The sequence below is a fragment of the Lithobates pipiens genome, unplaced genomic scaffold (assembly GCF_037356315.1).
Source record: "Lithobates pipiens isolate NorthernLeopardFrog02 unplaced genomic scaffold, aLitPip1_a1.2 Scaffold_35, whole genome shotgun sequence".
Classification (NCBI taxonomy): domain Eukaryota; kingdom Metazoa; phylum Chordata; class Amphibia; order Anura; family Ranidae; genus Lithobates; species Lithobates pipiens.
In genome coordinates this window covers 6,869,187-6,890,024 of record NW_027507811.1, presented here as the reverse complement: position 1 = coordinate 6,890,024, position 20,838 = coordinate 6,869,187, and the positions used below count along the sequence as shown (strand labels likewise).

At 46.2% G+C, this 20,838-nt stretch overlaps 1 protein-coding gene across 1 annotated transcript in view; it reads right to left on the bottom strand.

Annotated features, from left to right (window-relative positions):
* Positions 1-11,643: 11,643 nt before the first annotated feature.
* The window catches only part of LOC143955463 (uncharacterized), a 110,110-nt gene continuing 100,915 nt past the window's right edge, over positions 11,644-20,838 (bottom strand). Inside the window, 7 exon segments of the mRNA XM_077465506.1 lie at positions 11,644-14,204; positions 14,753-14,978; positions 15,126-15,338; positions 15,408-15,620; positions 15,710-15,807; positions 15,924-16,074; positions 17,403-17,460. Of these exon segments, the coding sequence (XP_077321632.1) occupies positions 13,081-14,204; positions 14,753-14,978; positions 15,126-15,338; positions 15,408-15,620; positions 15,710-15,807; positions 15,924-16,074; positions 17,403-17,460 (2,083 nt within the window). The 3' untranslated portion in view covers positions 11,644-13,080.

Below are 20,838 nucleotides of genomic sequence, written 5' to 3'. Positions count from 1 at the left end.
CTCATCCAGATGGATCTGAGGCTGCTGGACTTCAAATTTCTGGCCTTTTCTGAGGCACAGTACCAGGGATTAGAGTGTGGGCAGACAAAGAGAGGTGGGGGGAAGAGGTGCAGTTCGAGCCCTCTCTCCTCTGCCCTCTGTATGCGTTTGGGGGGGGTGGGTTTGTTAGTGTTGGCTTTGGGCAGTGTGAAAGAATGTAACAGACACTCACAGCTGAGACAACTGCAGCCAGTAACCCTGCTGAGAAGCCATAGTCCAGTCTAAATAATGTGTCCGGGTTTCAGACAGTCCAAAACCTGGACACATGATTCCAAACCCGAACTGTCCGGGTGAATCCTGGACAGGTGGCAACCCTAGTGTTTGGGTGAAGGGGTTTTGCGGGGTCGTGGTTGAGTTCCAGCACCTATTGTTTGAGAAAAGAAAAAGCCCTGCGTAACTGTAAGGGTGTACTCTGCTGGGCACTCATTGATGTACAAGGGCACTCTTCTGGGCACACCTGGATATAAGGAGGGACTCTTTGTAAACCCGATTTCTTTTCCTAGATGCAGAACTGCTTCCCCCATAGAAATTGATATAGGAAGCAAGTGGGAAGGGATATAATTCAATAGGAAGGGGCTAAAAAACTTTCCAGTTAAAAGGCTTACAGCAAAGAGTTGAGAGGAGGACTCGACCATTGCACAACACTAAGCCCTTGTACACTCGGTTGGACATTCCGATGGACAATGTCCGGTAGGACCGTGTTGTCGGATAATCCGACAGTGTGTGGGCTCCATCGGACTGTTTCCGTCGGAGTATCCGACGGACCAAGTTTTTCAGCTGGGCTATAAAATTTTCCGACAACATGATCCGATCGGACTTTGTCCGATCATGTGTAGAGAATTCCGATCGGACAAAGTGCCACGCATGCTCAGATCAAATTCCTAGACCAAAGCTATTGGCTACTAGCTTGAACGTAGTCCCGTCCTAACGAAATAACGTCATCACGTTAAGTACGATCGGATTTTCTGACAACTTTGTCCGACCGTGTGTATGCAACAGTTTCGGACAAAATCCAACGGATTTTGTTGTCGGAATGTCCAACTGTGTGTACAAGGGCTTAAAAGGAAAATTGATGAATTACCTTTCTGTAAATGTTCCTTTCCTGGTGCCTATCCATGGCAGCAAACGCATGGTTGCTCCGAACTCCGGCCAACCCACAGGACCATTATAACTCTATAAAGAAAGAGTGACGCCCCCGTCCCACTCTCATAACTAGACTCAATCCAGCCACAAGGATAAGAACAAGGGAGGGGGAATATGCTGCCATGGATAGGCACCAGGAAAGGAAAATTACAGAAATGTAAGTATTCAAGTTTCCGTTTTCCTGGTGTCTTCATGGCAGCATACGCATGGTAAAATAACTCGCCACCAGGATGGGAATGCTGAAGTAAACAGAAATTTCAATTGACTATTACGAAACAGAAATTTGTTAAGTATTCCTCTCAAATTTCCGGGAGGAGAGACTAGCTGGATCGAGGCTGTAGTGAACCATAAACGTGAAAAACGGGGACCAGCTTGCTGCCTTGCAGATTATCTCTGGGGAGATCTTTGCCCGAGGCTGCCCATGAAGATGAAATCCCTCTCGTCGAGTGCGCATTGACTTCCTGAGGAACAGGAAGCCCACTAGCCCGGTAAGCCCTGTGTATAATTCTCACAATCCATCCCGCTATTGTGCACTTTGGTGCTGCTTGCCCTTTCCTCGCACCACTGGAAACTACAAATAATCTCTCATCTTTCCGGAGGTGTGAAGTAATGGAGATGTAGTACTTTAATGCTCTTGCCACATCCAAGTTGTGCAGTTTTGAGGAATTTCCCTTCTTTTTCGGGAATGCTGGTAGGACCCATTCCTGACTGGAGTGATATGTGGGAGGGATCTTAGGTACGAACTGATGGATAGACTGAAGGACTACCCTGTCCAGACAGAAAACGATATAGGAATCTCGAGAGCATAGGGCTTGAATTTCTGAGACACTGCATGTATGGCCCCGAGAACAGAAAAGAGAATGGGGTGAGGGGTTAATCGCTCTCCTTTATAGAGTTATCATGTTCCTGTGAGTTGGCCGGGGGCAGAGCAACCAATGCATGTGCTGCCATTATAAAAGACATCGCAGGAGCCTGCCAAGGTCTGGAACCCATGTTCCTGTGATCGCATAAGGCTAGGAGACCTGTTCATTAACCACTTGCTTACTGGGCACTTAAACCCCCCTCCTGCCCCAGACCAATTTTCAGCTTTCAGCGCTGATGCACTTTGAATGACAATTGCGCGGTCATACAACACTGTACCCAAATGAAATTTTTATCATTTTTTTCCCACAAATAGAGCTTTCTTTTGGTGGTATTTAATTACAGCTCGGAGTTTTATTTTTTGCTAAACAAACAAAAAAAGATGCAAAAAAATAAAATAAAAAATCATGTTTAATAGTTTGTTATAAAATTTTGCAAACAGGTCATTTTTCTCCTTCATTGAAATGCGCTGATGAGGCGGCACTGGTGGGCACTGATAGGCTGCACTGGTGGGCACTGATAGGCTGCACTGGTGGGCACTGATAGGCACAGTTAAAGAGGAAGTAAACCCTGATGAGTTTACTTCCTCTTTTTTTCCCTGCAAAGGTAAAGCATAATGGATTACTATGCATCGCATAGTAGCCCATTATGTGTCACTTACCTGACACAGGAGCCAGCGAAGTCCCCTGTAGTCCGCCGCATCCATCTTGCTGGTGGCGTCTCGCAGCTCCGCCGCTGTCATTCGGCAAAGCCGCGATGACGTCACTCCCGCGCATGCGCACGGGAGTCGACAAATGTGGCAGCTCCATTTTTGGAACTGCCGCGTTCATGCATGCGCCGTAGACAGCGGTGCCTGTTTTCGGGCAAATATCTCCTAAACCATATAGGTTTAGGAGATATTGCTTGGACCTACAGGTAAGCCTTAATCTAGGCTTACCTGTAGGTCAAAGTGGTTTGTAAGGGTTTACAACCACTTTAAGGCGGCACTAATAGGCACAGATAAGGTGGCACCGATAGGCACAGATAAGGCAGTACTGATGGGCACAGATAAGGCGGCACTGATGGGCATTAATAAGATGGCACTGATGGGTGGAACGGATGGGCACTGATAGGTACCACTGATAGGTGGCACTGCTGGGCACTGGTAGATGACACTGATGGGCACGGATATGTGGCACTGAGGTGCAGCACTGTTATTGAGGCAGATTGTGGGCACTGATAGGTGGCACTGTGGGCACTGAGGGCACTGATGGGTGGCACTTTTTCCATATTTAGGTGGCACTGGCAGGGGGCAGGTGGGCACTGATGAGCTGGCCGTGATCGGGACTGAAGTCCCCCTCACGGCTGCCGGTGATCGGCTTTTTTTTTTCTCCTCCCGCTGTCAGCGCAAGGAGGAAAAATAGCCGATTACCAGCTCTGTTGTGATCACATGATCAGCTGTCATTGGCTGACAGCTGATCATGTGGTAAGGGGTCAGGATCGACCCCTTGCTCCGATCTGTGATCAGGCGAGTCTCATAGACTCGCTGATCGCAGATCGCGCAGGCCGCTCGTGCACGGGACGACGTCAATAGACGTCGTCCCGGCAAAGCAGGTCTGCGCTGTAGCCGTCATTCGGCTATAGCGCGGATCTCTAGAGGTTAAGGAAATCGCTATGGTGGTATTTGGGCAATGTCGTCACCACTATCCCCGCCCCTTCTTATATATATATAGCCGATCACAGCTTGCAGACAGATGTGCTAGTGCCACCTTCAGGGATTGGTCATGTGTGTGGTGGGTCATCACGTTTTTATTTCAAGACTGCAACTCTTATTTCTTGTGAATGAGAAAGGGTGCTATACTATATACCCCTACTCATTCGCTTGGGGGGGGGGGGGCAGTGTCTCAGGGCCTCCTTATGATTCCAGATTCCGTTAAGCCATCCACCCACAGGCTCCTACAATCACCAGGTAAGATGGTACACGTTCCCCAGGGCAGTGCCCCAAACTATGTTTTTATATACCTGTTATGGACCTGTTATTATATAAAGAGCCCAACATTAGCATATAAGCACTTAATATTGTCATTTTACCAAATGGCGTCTTCATCAAAAGGGAAGCTTTTTAGGCTCCAACCCTGGACAGATGTCGTGAAGGACCTTCTAATACATGTTAACTCACACACAAGTTGCACAAGTCGCATATCAACCATTATAAGAAACATTAACTTCTGTTATTTAGGAACACCTTATCAGCTTGGTGGTGACCAAGCCTCTCAATGGAGATCTGTCTGAAACTGTCTTATACAGACACAACACATTCCAGGGAGAGAACAATTGGTTCTAATAACATCTGCTAAGTCATTCTAGCAGTGGACCTGTTATTATATAAAGAGCCCAGCATTAGCATATAAGCACTTAATATTGTCATTTAACCAAATGGTGTCTTCATCAAAATGGGAAGCTTTTTAGGCTCCAACCCTGGACAGTTGTCATGAAGGACCTCCTAATACATCTTACATGTTAACTCACACACAATTACGGAAAGGTTTCTTCACAGTAAGAGCGTGGTCATGCAATACTGTACCCAAATGAAGGGTGGGGTTTAGGGTTAGGGTTTCCCCTTGAAGAACAAGGTTAAGACTCGGGGATTGGAACAGGGACCTCCTCCAAAAGGTCAAAGGGCAGCAGGCAGGTCCCCAGAGGTCAAGGGTCGCGAGGCGTGGCTGACCCACCCCCACCAAAGTGCGCCGCCTACCCAAAGAGCCCAACGTTAGCATATAAGCACTTAATATTGTCATTTAACCAAATGGTGTCTTCATCAAGCGGGAAGCTTTTTAGGCTCCAACCCTGGACAGATGTCACGAAGAACCTCCTAATACATGTTAACACTCACACACAATTTGCACAAGTCACACATCAACCATTAAAAGAAACATTAATTTCTGTTATTTAGGAACACTTTATCAGCTTGGTGGTGGTGACCTAGACTCTCGATAGAGATTATAAGGAAACTGTCTTATACAGACACAACAACACATTCCAGGGAGGGAACAATTGGTTCTAGTAACATCTGCTAAGTCATTCTAGCAGTGGACCTGTTATTCTATAAAGAGCCCAGCATTAGCGTATAAGCACTTAATATTGTCATTTAACCATGTGATTAGAGAGCTGAATGCATGGCTAAAGACCTGGTGTAGGGAGGAGGGATTTGGGTTTCTAGAGCACTGAGCTGACTTTTCATTGGGGTGCAACCTATATGCTAATGATGGTTTGCACTTGAATGGAAGGGGGTCTGCTGTGCTGGGGGAGAGGTTTATGGGAAGGCTGGAGGAGTATTTAAACTGGGTTTGAGGGGGGGAGGGTGAACCAGAATTACATTGGGCAGACAGGTCAGTTAGGGGTCAGACATTAATGGAGGGTGGAATGGGGATAGATGGGGGGTGGGATATGGCAGGTGACAAGAAATTTCCCATGTTGCAAACAGCCATTTAAAACTATAGGGCAATTTGTACAACTAAAAATATGAAAAACACCAGAGCAAAATGTAATAATGCATTAAAGTGTTTGTACATCAATGCCAGAAGTCTGCCAAGCAAAATAGGTGAGTTGGAAGCTGTGGTGCATGAGGAGAGCTATGATGTAATCGGTATTGCTGAAACTTGGCTTCAATCCTCACATGACTGGGCTATTAATATTCCTGGCTATGCACTCTTTCGGAGAGACAGGGTAAAAAGGAAAGGTGGCGGGGTCTGTCTCTATGTGAGAAGTGATCTCAAAGCAAGTGTGAAAGAGGACCTGGTGGATGGAGAATGTGATGAGTCTGAAGCATTATGGGTGGAACTGCATTTAGATGTGCGTAGTTCAAAGTTAATCGTTGGAGTTTGTTATAGACCACCCAATGTTAATGAGGAGGTGGAGACTCAGCTCCTTGCACAGATGGAAAGGGCTGCAAGGGCTGGGACAGTGATAATAATGGGGGATTTTAACTACCCAGAAATTGACTGGAGTAATGGCACTGCTGGGACAGTTAAAGGGCAAAAAATGATAGACTTATTACAGGACAATTTTATGGTCCAGTTTATTGAGGCCCCAACTAGGAATGAAGCTCTGTTGGACCTGGTAATCTCAAACCATGCAGAGCGTATTACTAATGTCCAGATAAAGGAACACCTGGGTAGCAGTGACCATAACATGATTTCCTTTGATGTTAGCGCTAAACAAGAAATACATACGGGTAAGATAAAAACACTTAACTTCAAGAGAGCAAATTTTCCAAGGATGAGGGCTGCTCTCCAGGACTTAGACTGGGCGAGAATATTTGCTTCAATGGGCACAGAACAGAAATGGGAATTCTTCAAAAAGACTGTTTGGGACCTCACTGCAAAGTATATTCCCATGGGCAATAAGTTTAAAAGGCTAAAAACAAAACCTATGTGGCTCACAGCCAAAGTTAAAAAAGCTATAAACTATAAGAGAAGAGCTTTTAAAAAATATAAAAACGAAGGATCACTAGTGTCATTTAAATGTTACAAAGAATTTAACAGAATATGTAAAAAGGAAATCAAGGATGCAAAAATTCAAAACGAACGACAGATTGCAAAAGACAGTAGGACAAACCCCAAAAAATTCTTCAAATATATTAATAGTAAAAAGCTCAGGTCTGAGCATGTAGGCCCTTTACAAAATAATCTAGAGTGGGTGACTGGGGACAAAGAGAAGGCTAATTTATTAAATACTTTCTTCAGCTCTGTGTACACAAAAGAGCATGGGGGAGCGCATGTCCATAATGGGGGTGATAGTGACACAGCCCCAAATGATCCACAATGGCTCAAAAGTGATATGGTCCAGAAATATTTAGACAGAATAAAAGGTGGATAAAGCACCTGGACCTGATGGCATCCACCCACGGATCCTAAAAGAATTGAGCTCTGTAATTTCAGAGCCATTGTATCTAATTTTTAGGGACTCATTAATGACGGGAATAGTCCCACTGGATTGGCGCAGGGCGAACGTGGTGCCTATATTTAAAAAGGGATCAAAGTCTTTACCAAGTAACTATAGACCTGTTAGCTTAACTTCTATAGCTGGGAAGATACTGGAGCGTTTAATAAAAGACCACATCGACGAGTTCTTGCTGAACAAAAACACTTTAAGCAACAGACAGCATGGATTCATGAAAGACAGAAGTTGTCAGACAAACCTGATTTCTTTTTATGAGGAGGTAAGTAAAACCTTGGACAGAGGGGTGGTGGTGGACATGGTATACTTGGACAGAGGGGTGGCTGTGGACGTGGTATACTTGGACAGAGGGGTGGCGGTGGATGTGGTACACTTGGACAGAGGGGTGGTGGTGGACGTGGTATACTTGGACAGAGGGGTGGCGGTGGACATGGTATACTTGGACAGAGGGGTGGCGGTGGACGTGGTATACTTGGACAGAGAGGTGGCGGTGGATGTGGTATACTTGGACAGAGGGGTGGCGGTGGACGTGGTATACTTGGACAGAGGGGTGGCGGTGGACGTGGTATACTTGGACAGAGAGGTGGCGGTGGATGTGGTATACTTGGACAGAGGGGTGGCGGTGGACGTGGTATACTTGGACAGAGAGGTGGCGGTGGATGTGGTATACTTGGACAGAGGGGTGGCGGTGGACGTGGTATACTTGGACAGAGAGGTGGCGGTGGACGTGGTATACTTGGACAGAGGGGTGGCGGTGGATGTGGTATACTTGGATTTTGCAAAAGCGTTGGATACAGTTCCGCACACACGGCTCATGTGTAAGGTAAAGTCTACAGGTTTGGAAATATCAGTTTGTAAATGGATAGAAAATTGGCTAAAAGACAGAATTCAGAGAGTCGTGGTTAATGACTCTTACTCTGAATGGTGTAAGGTTATCAGTGGTGTACCCCAAGGTTCAGTGTTGGGACCCTTACTTTTTAACATCTTTATAAATGATATTGGGTCTGGGATCAAAAGTAACATTTCTGTCTTTGCAGATGACACCAAGTTATGCAGTGGAATAACGTCCTTACAGGATGTCTCCAATTTACAAGCCGACCTCAATGCTCTGTCTGATTGGGCGACTATGTGGCAGATGAGGTTTAATGTTGATAAATGTAAAGTTCTGCACTTGGGGGCTAGGAATATGCATCATACATGCTAGGGGGAGTACAACTGGGGGGATCCATAGTGGAGAAGGATCTGGGGGATCCATAGTGGACAAGGATCTGGGGGATCCATAGTGGACAAGGATCTGGGGGATCCATAGTGGAGAAGGATCTGGGGGATCCATAGTGGAGAAGGATCTGGGGGATCCATGGTGAAGAAGGATCTGGGGGGATCCATAGTGGAGAAGGATCTGGGGGGATCCATGGTGGAGAAGGATCTGGGGGGTCCATAGTGGAGAAGGATCTAAGGGGATCCATGGTGAAGAAGGATCTGGGGGAATCCATAGTGGAGAAGGATCTGGGGGGGATCCATAGTGGAGAAGGATCTGGGGGGATCCATGGTGGAGAAGGATCTGGGGGGATCCATGGTGGAGAAGGATCTGGGGGGTCCATAGTGGAGAAGGATCTGGGGGTTTTGGTAGATCATAAGCTCAATAATAGCATGCAATGCCAAGCTGCTGTTTCCAAAGCGAGCAAAGTCCTTTCCTGTACTGGGAGAGGTATGGACTCCAGAGAGAGAGATATCATTTTGCCCCCCTGTACAAATCATTAGTAAGACCTCACCTGGAATATGCTGTTCAGTTTTGGGCACCAGTTCTCAAAAAGGATATCGGGGAACTGGAGAAAGTGCAGAGAAGAGCAACCAAACTGATAAGAGGCATGAAGGAACTCAAGTATGAGGAAAGATTAGAGGAACTGAATTTATTCACTCTTGAGAAGAGGAGATTAAGGGGGGATATGATCAACATGTTCAAATATATTAGGGGTCCATATAGTGAACTTGGTGTTGAGTTGTTCTCTGTACAGTCAACCCAGAGGACACGGGGACACTCTTTACGTCTAGAGGAAAAGAGATTTCATCTTCAAGTACGGAAAGGTTTTTTCACAGTTAGAGCTGTGAAAATGTGGAATAGACTACCGCCAGAGGTGGTTCTGGCCAGCTCAATAGATTGCTTTAAGAAAGGCCTGGATTTCCTAAATATACATAATATAACTGGGTACTGACATAGGTAAAGTTGATCCAGGGAAAATCCGATCGCCTCTTGGGGGGATCAGGAAGGAATTTTTTTCCCCTGCTGTAGCAAATTGGAGCATGCTCTGCTGGGGTTTTTTTTCGCCTTCCTCTGGATCAATTGTGGACATAAACTTGGGTATTTGGATTGTACGATTATTTTTTATTTTATTTATTTGTTTTTAAGGTTGAACTGGATGGACTTGTGTCTTTTTTCAACCTGACTAACTATGTAACTATGTAACCAAATGGCGTCTTCATCAAAATGGGAAGCTTTTTAGGCTCCAACCCTGGACAGTTGTCATGAAGGACCTCCTAATACATCTTACATGTTAACTCACACACAAATTTATGGAAAGGTTTCTTCACAGTAAGAGCTGTGAAAATGTGGAATAGACTCCCTCCAGAGGTGGTTCTGCCCTCGCAGTAGATTTCTTTAAAAAAAGGCCTGGATTCTTTCCTAGATACACATAATATAACTCGATTGTAACATTTATAGGTAAAAGTTGATCCAGGGAATATCCAATTGCCTCTCGAGGGATCAAGAAGGAATTATTTTCTGCTGCTGGAGCTAATTGGATCATGCTTTTATTGTTTTTTTGCCTTCCTCTGGATCAACTGTGGGTATAGGATTGTGTATACTGTATATAGGATTGTATGATATTATTTATTTTATCCTTTTATAGGTTGAATTAGATGGACTTGTGTCTTTTTTTCAACCTGGCTTTGTAACACCAACCTCATAATAATAATAATAATAATAATAATGTAACAAATTTCAACAACCTGAGATACGTAGACGATACCACACTTATGGCAGAAAGTGAAAAGGGACTAAAGAGTCTCTTAATAAAAGGTGAAAGAGGAGAGCGCAAAAGCTGGCCTCAAATGGAACATTAAGAAAAATAAGATCATAGCAACCGTTACCATCACTTCTTGGCAAATAGAAAAAAGAATTAATGGAATCAGTGATAGATTTTATCTTCCTAGGCTCCAAGTGTCAGGGCTGGGCTCAGCCCTGCCTTCTCTGAGGTGGCCGCGCATCTGTCGGCTAAGTGCCAGCTCCCATCTCTCTCCACAGTTACTCAGCTGTTGATGATATCCTGCTCGTCAGTCCTGCCTACTTAAGCTATCCAGTCCAGAGGAGCTCTGCCTTCGCCTTGGTGAACATCACAGAGACTATCTCCTGCGATCCTGTTCAAGACTTGCTTTGCTGACATTCCTTCTGGCTCCAGATCCTGCTTGCTGTTCCACTACATTGATCCCTGACTTCTGGCTTGGCTGACTATCCGTTCCGGTTACTGAACTTTGTCTATGACTAGACTACATTTGTTCTTTTTACTTTTTATTATTAAACAAGTGTGATTTAACTGTACTTCTGTCTCTGCCTGAATTCATGGTTTCTGACACCAAGATCACGGCAGACGGTGACTGTAGCCATGAAATTAAGAGATGCTTGCTTCTTGGGACGAAAAGCAATGGCAAACCTAGACAACATTATAAAAAGCAGAGACATCACCCTACCGACAAAGTGCCATATAGTCAAAGCTATGGTACTCCCAGTAGTAACCTATGGCTGTGAAAGTTGGACCATAAGGAAGGCTGAACCCCGAAGAATTGATGCCTTTAAACTATGGAGTTGGTGAAGAGACTTGAAAGTCCCATGGATGGCAAGAAGATCAAACCAGTCAATTCCGAAGGATATCAACCCTTATTATTCACCGGAAGGACAGATCCTGAAGCTGAAACTCAAATACTTTGGCCGCCAAATACAAAGAGAGGACTCATTGGAGAAGACCCTGATGCTGGGAAACATGGAAGGAAAAAGGAGATGAGGACGACAGAAAACAAAATGGATAGATAGTATCATCGAAAAACAATGAACATGAAGTTAAGCAAGCTTCGGGAGGCAGTGGAGGACAGAAAAGCCTGGCGTGATATGGTCCATGAGGTCACGAAGAGTCGGACACGACTAAACGACAACGTAACAACTTGCACATTAATCACTATAATAAACATTAATTTCTGTTATTTAGGAACACCTTATCAGCTTGATGGTGACCGAGTCTCTCGCTGGAGACTATAAGGAAACTGTCTTATGCAGACACAACAAGACATCCCAGAGAAAGGCCAACGGGTTCTAATAACATATCATCTGGAAAGTCAATCATGCAGTGGGCCTGTTATAATAAAAAGAGCCCAACATTAGCATATAAGCACCTAATATTGTCATTTAACCAAATGGTGTCTTCAAAAGGTGCAGCTTTTAAGGTTTCAGCCCTGGACAGTTGTCATGAAGGACCACATGAATACATCTTACATGTCTTATACAGACACAACATGACACCCCAGAGAAAGAACAACTGGTTCTATTAACATATCATCTGCAAAGTCATTCTAGCAGTGGACCCGTTATGATATTAAGAGCCCAACATTAGCATATAAGCACTTAATATTGTAATTTAATCATTTAGTAAAACTTTTACCAATATATTTGCATTTTTATCATAGAAATTAGGAAATGTTACTCCAGAGAATGTCATATTTTACACTTTTATCCACAGGTGGTAGTCTACAAGCAAATGAAGCTGGCTGATTGCTACTGCAATGTCATGTAGTCCTATCTCTACTTCTCTTCATCCACAAACAATATCTAGATCCTCTCTCACCATAATGTCTTCCTTTGAAGCTTTTGCTGAAGATCAGACAACACTGCTAGAGGGACCCAACCAATAGTGACACCCCCTCCTCCTCTCTTCTAGAGGAACCCAACCAGCAGTGACACCCCCTCCTCCTCTCTTCTAGAGGAACCCAACCAGCAGTGACACCCCCTCCTCCTCTCTTCTAGAGGAACCCAACCGGCAGTGACACCCCCTCCTCCTCTCTTCTAGAGGAACCCAACCGGCAGTGACACCCCCTCCTCCTCTCTTCTAGAGGAACCCAACCAGCAGTGACACCCCCTCCTTCTCTCTCCTAGAGGGACTCAACCAGCAGTGACACCCCCTCCTTCTCTTTCCTAGAGGGGCCCAACCAACAGTGACACCCCCTCCTTCTCTCTCCTAGAGGGGCCCAACCAGCAGTGACACCCCCTCCTCCTCTCTCCTAGAGGGACCCAACCAGCAGTGACACCCCCTTCTTCTCTCTTCTAGAGGGACTCAACCAGCAGTGACACCCCCTCCTCCTCTCTCCTAGAGGGACCCAGCCGGCAGTGACGCCCCCTTCTTCTCTCTCCTAGAGGGACTCAACCAGCAGTGACACCCCTTCCTTCTCTCTCCTAGAGGGACTCAACCAGCAGTGACACCCCCTCCTTCTCTCTCCTAGAGGGGCCCAACCAACAGTGACACCCCCTCCTTCTCTCTCCTAGAGGGACTCAACCAACAGTGACGCCCCCTCCTTCTCTCATCTAGAGGGACCCAACCGGCAGTGACACCCCCTCCTTCTCTCTCCTAGAGGGACCCAACCAGCAGTGACACCCCCTCCTTCTCTCATCTAGAGGGACCCAACCAGCAGAGACACCCCCTCCTTCTCTCATCTAGAGGGACCCAACCAGCAGTGACACCTCCTCCTTCTCTCTCCTAGAGGGACCCGACCAGCAGTGACACCCCCTCCTTCTCTCTCCTAGAGGGACCCAACCAGCAGTGACACCCTCTCCTTCTCTCTCCTAGGAGGGACCCAACCAGCAGTGACACCCCCTCCTTCTCTCTCCTAGAGGGACCCAACCAGCAGTGACACCCTCTCCTTCTCTCTCCTAGGAGGGACCCAACCAGCAGTGACACCCCCTCCTTCTCTCTCCTAGAGGGACCCAACCAGCAGTGACACCCTCTCCTTCTCTCTCCTAGGAGGGACCCAACCGGCAGTGACACCCCCTCCTTCCCTCTCCTAGGAGGAGAGGAGGTCAGACAGAACTTTGAAGTCTTCTCTGATCTCCTTATAAAGAGTTTCTTCCATGATAAAGATCAGAGGAGCGCTCAGCCGCGTGTTTTCTGAGGTGTATATCAAGGTGAGCTTCTTTCCAGTGTGAGATCTCTGATGTACAGCAACATATGATCCATATAGAAGACATTTCCCGCACTCAGGACAGTAATACACCTAAAGGGTTGTGTGGGTTTTCTGATGTTTGGTGAGAACAGACTTCCATGAAAAACTTTTCCCGCACTCAGAGCATGGATACGGTCTCTCCATGTGAGAAATTTGGTGTTTGACAAGATCTGATTTCCGTGAATAACATTTCCCGCACTCAGGACAGGAAAACTGCGTTTCCCGCATGTGGTATATCTGATGTTTAGCAAGACTGGTATCCCATGAAAAACATTTCCCGCACTCGTGACAAGAATACGGCTTCTCCCCCGTGTGAGTCCTCTGATGTGTGATAAGATTGCCCTTCCTTGAAAAACATTTCCCACACTCAAGGCAGGAAAATGGCTTCTCCCCCGTGTGAGTTCTTTGATGCTTAACAAGGGCTGAGTTCTGTGGAAAACACTTCCCACACTCAGGGCAAACATAAGGTTTCTCGCCTGTGTGAGACCTCTGATGTATGGAAAGATGGGACCTCTGTGAAAAACATTTTCCACACTCAGGGCAGGAATACAACTTCTCTCCTGTGTGTAGCCTCTGATGTTGGGCAAGATTGGACTTTAACGAAAAACATTTTCCACACTCAGGACAGGAATGCGGCTTCTCACCCGTGTGCAGTCTCTGATGTAAAGAAACATGGGACTTCCGTGAAAAACATTTCCCGCAGTCAGGGCAGGAATACGGCTTCTCTTCTGCGTGAGATTTGTCATGTATGGGAAGTACTGAATTATGAGGACTTCCAGCACCATCCCTCAGAAGATGAGGTTCGTTAGTGGGATCCCATGGTCTATCCACACTGTGAAGTCCACCATCCATAGTGGAGATCATTGTCTTTTCTCCTCCACAATCTCCTGTGATGTCCTCATCTTCCATTCTACATCCTGGAGATAAAGTGAGACGATCCTTTGAGGGTTTCTCCATGGCGGGTCCTGGAAAAATATAAAAACATCATCAATAGATATGAGAGGGTTAGTTCCCTTCCATCAAGATCCCATCTGGATCAGGTAGATATGAGTGAGGAGATGTTCTCTGTGGAGGTCCCAACCAGCCGGGACTTTTCCCCCCTCTTCAGTCCTTTGGTCCTCCTCCCAGATCACTTCTACATTTACACAGCCTTGTCAGAAGAGCAGGAACCAATGGGGGACTGGGAGGTCCATGCTCTTTACACAACCACAAGCCTAGGCACTGGGTCATGTGATCTCTGATAAACAAGAGGGTCAACGTTCAGACCTGCAGACCCTTTACCATAGAACAAGTGACCATAGGCCTAGGCGCTGTGTTATCATATCTGTGTTACTGTAACAAGGAGTGAAACACAACCTAATACTGCCAGCGGAACCCCAGGATGGGTATTAGTACAGGGAGGTGCCTATTGTTAACTTATTATTGGCTGATATCACTCAGCTCCCGCCCTACTCTGGACCAATCAGTGAGCAGTAACAGAGCAGAGATAAGAGAAGAATATATGATGGGTCACCTGTGCTGATCTCTGTAGGAGTGTCCTCCTCTATGAATGTCCTCGTCATTCCAGCCTCCTCCGTATATTGCTGATCATCCCTCACATACGTCTCTTCTACTTCACCCTCAACTTTCATGTTCACCAGGTCCTTACCCTCAGCTTTGATGTTCATTAGATCTTCACCCTCAATTTTCCGGTTCAGTAGATCTTCATCTTCAACTTTCATGTTCATCAGATCTTCACCCTAAACCAACAGAAAATAACATCTGTAACATAGAAGTATTTATGATGTGAGATCACATAGAAAATATCATCTTGTAGAGTCCACACATCATCTCCACATGTCAGAGTGTTCAATCCCTTTATGTTCCCGACCCTCAACTCCACCTACCTGATGATGGTGGGGGATGGTGTGACCTTCCTGTGTGGAATACAGAGGACGGGGACATCTCTCTGGTGGGTTCCTGTTAGTAGTTGGATCCCTTTTGATGTGCTTATAGAGGTCCTTGTGGCCCTCAGAAAGCTCCTCCATCACTCCATACTTCTCATCCTCCTCTTTATACTCTTCTTTAACAGCCATATTATCATCCCCGAGGATTCCACTCTGAATATATAACAAAACATTCATTATAACAAGCTTTCATATAACCAGCAGTGGTTGTCAATCATCTACCTGATGATGGTGGGGGATGGTGTGATCTTCCTGTGTGGAATCCCGGGAATACAGAGGATGGGGACATCTCTCTGGAGGGTTCCTGTATCTGGATAACTCCTCCATGGTGTCCTGGTACAGATCTTTGTGTTCTTCCTCCATCACCCCATCCTCATCATCCTCCTCTTTTATCTCTTCTTTCACCTCAACTTTAGGATCTCTCAGGTTTCCACTCTGAATATATAATAAAAATGACATCGATGGTAACAATGCAGATAATGTACAGATCCTAATGATACTATCAGTGATTGTTCCTCATCTACCTGATGATGGTGGGGGATGGTGTGACCTCCCTGTGTGGAATCCCGGGAATACAGAGGACGGGGACATCTCTCTGGTGGGTTCCCATTACTGGATCCATCTGTAGGAAACACACACACTGACTGAATACATTGTTTCTATGTGTTTATCAGATGATGGGGGATCTAGGTGGAGCCTCCGTACTGCTCTCTCCTTTACAATAAAGTCTCCTCTTACCCGGTGATGTGAGGGGCGGCTGATTGTCCATCATGACGTCCTTGTAGAGATCCTTGTGTCCTTCTGAATGTTCCTCCATCACACCATACTCCTCGTCCTCCTCTTTAAACTCTTCTTTAATACCAATATTATCATCCCCGAGGCTTCCACTCTGAATATATAAGAAACTAATTGTATTAAAGTTGTTTATACATATATATATAAGATTCACCGCAAGATTGTTTTTTTCGGTGGGTGGGAGAGGGCTCCTCCCCCCCATCCCGCCGCGTTCCGCCGCATACCGAGGGCCGTCGGCAGCGGCGTAGGCGATCGGATCCTCTCTGTGGCTGGGCATGGAGCTGAGTGAGGGGAAGATGCTCCGACCTCCCCCGCGCAACCCATCTCCATATCATTGCAGGGCGGAAGCCACGTCAAAACGTCACTTCCGCCCATAGCTCTTAAAGGGCCATTTTTTTTTTAAATACTTTTTTTTTTTTAAATGACAATTTTTTTAATTTTTTTATTGCATTTTAGTGTAAATATGAGATGTGAAGTCTTTTTGATTCCCCCCCAGATCTCATATTTATTACAAGGGATGTTTACATTCCTTGTAATAGGAATTAAAGTGACACCATTTTTTTTTTTAAAGTGTAAAAAAATAAAAAATAATAAAAAATAAAAAGGTAAAATAAGTAATAACATAAATAAATAATAATTAAAAAAATTTAAACGCGCCCCGTCCCGCTGATTTTGCGCGCAGAAGCGAACGTATATGTGAGAAAACGGCGTATATGTAAGAAAACGGTGTTCAAACCACACACGTGATCGGTAGAGCGAGAGCAATAATTCTAGCCCTAGACCTCCTTTGTATCTCAAAACATGCAACCCGTAGAATTTTTTTTTAAACGTCAACCTATGGAGATTTTTAAGGGTAAATGTTTGTCGCCATTCCACGAGGCGGGGCGCAATTTTGAAGCGTGACACGTTGGGTATCAATTTACTCTAATTATCACACAAAAAAATGGCGCTAACTTTACTGTTGTCTTATTTTTTAATAAAAAAAAAAAAAGTGTATTTTTTCCAAAAAAAAGCCCCTCCTCCCATGTAGACTCCTGGGATGAAGGATATCATTTTGGCCTAGTCCAGAAACCAGGAAGTAAAATTAAAAAAAAAAAAAAAAGTTTCAAAAGAGTAAATATAATCTACTTTCCTATCTATTTACTAATGATAGCAGCGTAAGGATTATATAAAAATAGTTCACGATTGAGAGAGTGAAGTTCTGCTTTAAGCCCACCCCAACCGCGGCGACGGCACCAGAACTCTCAGAAGACGTAGATTTGCTCTTGAGCGAGTGTGGCGTAAAAGTAAATTTGCGCAAGGCTTTGCCCTGTCGGGAAAAAAAAGACCTGCCCCCCTAAAATATAATTCGACCCGCCATGCGTCCAATGTGAGGGAAAAGAAGGACAGAGATGAGCGCTATGATAAATAAGATCTTATTACCTCCTCCATTGCCAGTTCCAGCAATGCCTCCTCTTTACTTCCTCCCGACTCACCTCTCACCCGGAACTTCCTATTTATACCTGACATCACTTCCTGTCTTCCATAGAGACTTCCTGTCTGGGTAGAGGTGAGATCACCACCTTGTGGAACTCAAAGGAACTGCAGGCCCCCGGGAAACGTCTCGTAGTGTGAACACGGCCTTGTCATTGTTGCCAAGTGGTGACCTCATCCTTTTAAAACAGAACACATATTATTTACACAGGTTCTGTGGCTAATTAAAGTGGTTGTAAACTCCAAAAATCCCCCTCCGAAAAAAAAAAAAAACAACAACAACCTGCAAGACAAAGGCATAATGAGCTAGTATGCATCACATACTAGCTCATTATGAAATACTTACCTTAGATCGAAGCTGTTGCAGCAGTCCCCGCACACTGCTGTGACATGTCTCCCGGAGATATTTCTGGTTTCACGGGCTCCGGCGCTGTGGTTGGCCATAGCCGCCATGACAGGACACACATTAATTTCACGGGTTCTGTGGCTGATTAAGGTGGTAATTAAACTCGCTTGGTGCCTTATCTGCATTAAATCAGCCACAGAACCCGTGTAATTCATATGTGTCCTAGATTAAAGGGATGATGTGGCAACCCCAGCGATGACGTCACTCCCTCGCATGTGCGCGGGAGCCGCCGGTCACGGCGCGGCTTCTGAAGTAACGGCATGAACAGGCCATTCATGTGCTGCTGATGTTGGCACAAATGCGGCTACAGCGAATATCCCCTAAACTGTGCAAGTTTAGGAGATATTTTCACAGTGCCTACAGGTAAGCCTTATTATAGGTGTAGCACCCAGTTTAGTCAGGGAGCGCCTCACAAATTTTCTTGCCAAGAGTAGTTATCTTGGTGGATTGATTGGGATCTATTGATTTCTCCCTAAGTTTGGCCTTGTTGCACTTTTCTCTTCTACCACTAAGTTCCTGGGTACTTGGTGGTACTAGATACGAGAAGGGCAACCCAAGGTCAGGTTATGGGTATGTGGGTATCTCAGCCAATAGGCAGGGGTTTCCTTGAATCCCTTGGCCTGCTGGGAGAGCCTATATATTCGGGTGAGGTCAGGTGATCTGTGTTCCTTACCACCTGGACGGCTGTCAAATTAGTGCAAAAACTTTTTGGGGAACAAATAGGGGCACTATGTACCCCTTACTCATTTATATGGGGGGGTTGTATCTTGGTTCCCCCTTATTGTTAAAGGGGCGTAGCATCCCCTAGCGTTGCTAGAGTGCTAGAGGTGTAGATAAAATTGTACAGGCTTGGCTGGCAGCTAAAGCCTGTCTGTGGTTTTTCTTGGGTTGGCCAGAGATCCAGGGAGAGCTGGATGACTCACATGCAGCATCACCGAGACCGCCCCCTATTTCTAGAATGTACTGGAACCCTCTAGAAAAATGGGAGAGGTAGTAAGGTGGAGCTGCCTGGGGTATGAATCCCCAACCTGGCTTGGCAGGTCAAATCCTCTGGATCAGCCAAGCTGGGGTAGTGAGTTCAGGTGGAAGCTGGAGATGGATTGTTAGGATGTCGTGGCCTTTGAGGGAGCTCCCCAGCCTGGGTGGGTGACCTTGGGCCTGGTCTCGGGTGCGGATGGGACCTTCCTAAAAACCACAGAGGTGTCCTGGCCAGGAGGCACTGGGAGCAAGGAGAGGACAACGGGAGAACACTGCTGGACGAGTCTCCAGGAGCAACAGGAACAGCCAAGAACAGCCAAGAGGGCTGGTGAGTGGCACACAGTCAGGAGGACTGGGAGGCATGCCTGAGAGGACTGGGTGGGAGAGCTCTGGGATCGGTGCAGAGCCAGGCAGGAGGACTGTGGTGGCATGGGTAGCTGCAGCCAGGAGGGCTGGCAGGAGGGCTAGCTCTAAGGACTGCCATTTTTTTTTTTTTTTGCTACACCATAGGGGCCCACGGTCCCTGCCTGCAAAGGGCATTTTGCTTGGGTGTGACTGAGTCAGTGTCAGATCCTCACATCGGTGCTAGCTGGTCTTGGAAGTGATAGTCTGCAAGCAAGTGTGTTGGGGGTAGAAGAGGTGAGATTGTATATTCTGGACTGTATATAGTTTGAGTTCCTATAAATTTTCTTCAATGAAGTGGGCATCCCACATGCACCCAATCCCCGTCCAAGTTCTATTCCCCTAATAAATAAAAATAAACAAAAAAAAAAACAACGTGGAAAGTACTGATTCTTGACTCTGTGTGACTGGAAATTTGGGTGCTTGCTTACAGGGGTAGCGCTACAGGGGGCTTCCAGTTCCAATAAGCCCCCAACCATAGACCCCCACAATCACCGGGCTAGAGTTGTGGAGAAGAGGTCCTTGTCCTCATCAGAATAGGGAGTACCTTGCTACGTACTCCCCTTGCTATGGAGGGGTCCCCCCTCCAGCAAGGTACCCCCCCCCACATGTTGAGGGCATAGTATGGTTCAAAAGGGGGAAGCGCCTTGTCACTTCCCTTCCCTTAGACATCCAGACTTCATGATAGGATAAGGGTCTGGTATGGATTTGTTTCTAAGGTGTGTGTGTGTGTGTATTTATTTTTTTGATGGGTTTCTATGGACCTCTTACTCATTCACGTGGTGGGATAGCAGTATCTTGGGGGCCCACTGATTTTAAAAGTGGTTTCCAGACTTTGATAACTCCACACAACCCCCCCATCCCCTGCACCCCTACAACCACTGAGCCTGGATTGTGGTGAAGAAGCCCTTGTTCTCAGGTCATTTCCAGGGTGAAGATCCCAAACTGTATCCACCCATGATGTGTGAGCATCAAGTGTCAGCAGACACTGGTGGATTGTGGGGGTGCAAACCCTGCCGGTGTCTTGTCAAGAACTGTCCCCCATCGGATAGTGTCCGCCCTATACTACGCTTGCTCAGTACGGAGGACAAAGGAGACGCCGAAAGTCTCCGAAGATGAACAGCTGATCGTCAGCTCTACACGGCGCCTGCGCACTACATTCTGCCCTGAGTCCAGGTTAAAGCCCCACCATCCAAGTGGACAGAGAGTTAGAATAAAAATATGCAGAGCGCAGCGAGGCTGTGCCCGAAGCGCGGCGGGCAAATCGAGCCCGCGAGGGGCCCTGTTACAAAGTGCTTACAACATCGGCAACGTCTGACAATACGCACAATTAAGTGCACAGGCGCCGTGTAGAGCTGCTAATCAGCTGTTCATCTTCGGAGACTTTCTGCATTTCCTTTCTCCTCCGTACTGCGCAAGCGCTGCGCCTGCATAGGGCGGACACAATCCGATAGGGGGGGGGGACCTTTCTCGTCAGAACACCGGGACCAGTGTAGGATCAGGTAAGTAGATTTCCTTTCATTGTTCCGCTTGACATAAATGAGCAATTAATCCTTGCATTTTGGGCCCCACTGAAAGGATCTAGAAACTTGTAGAAGC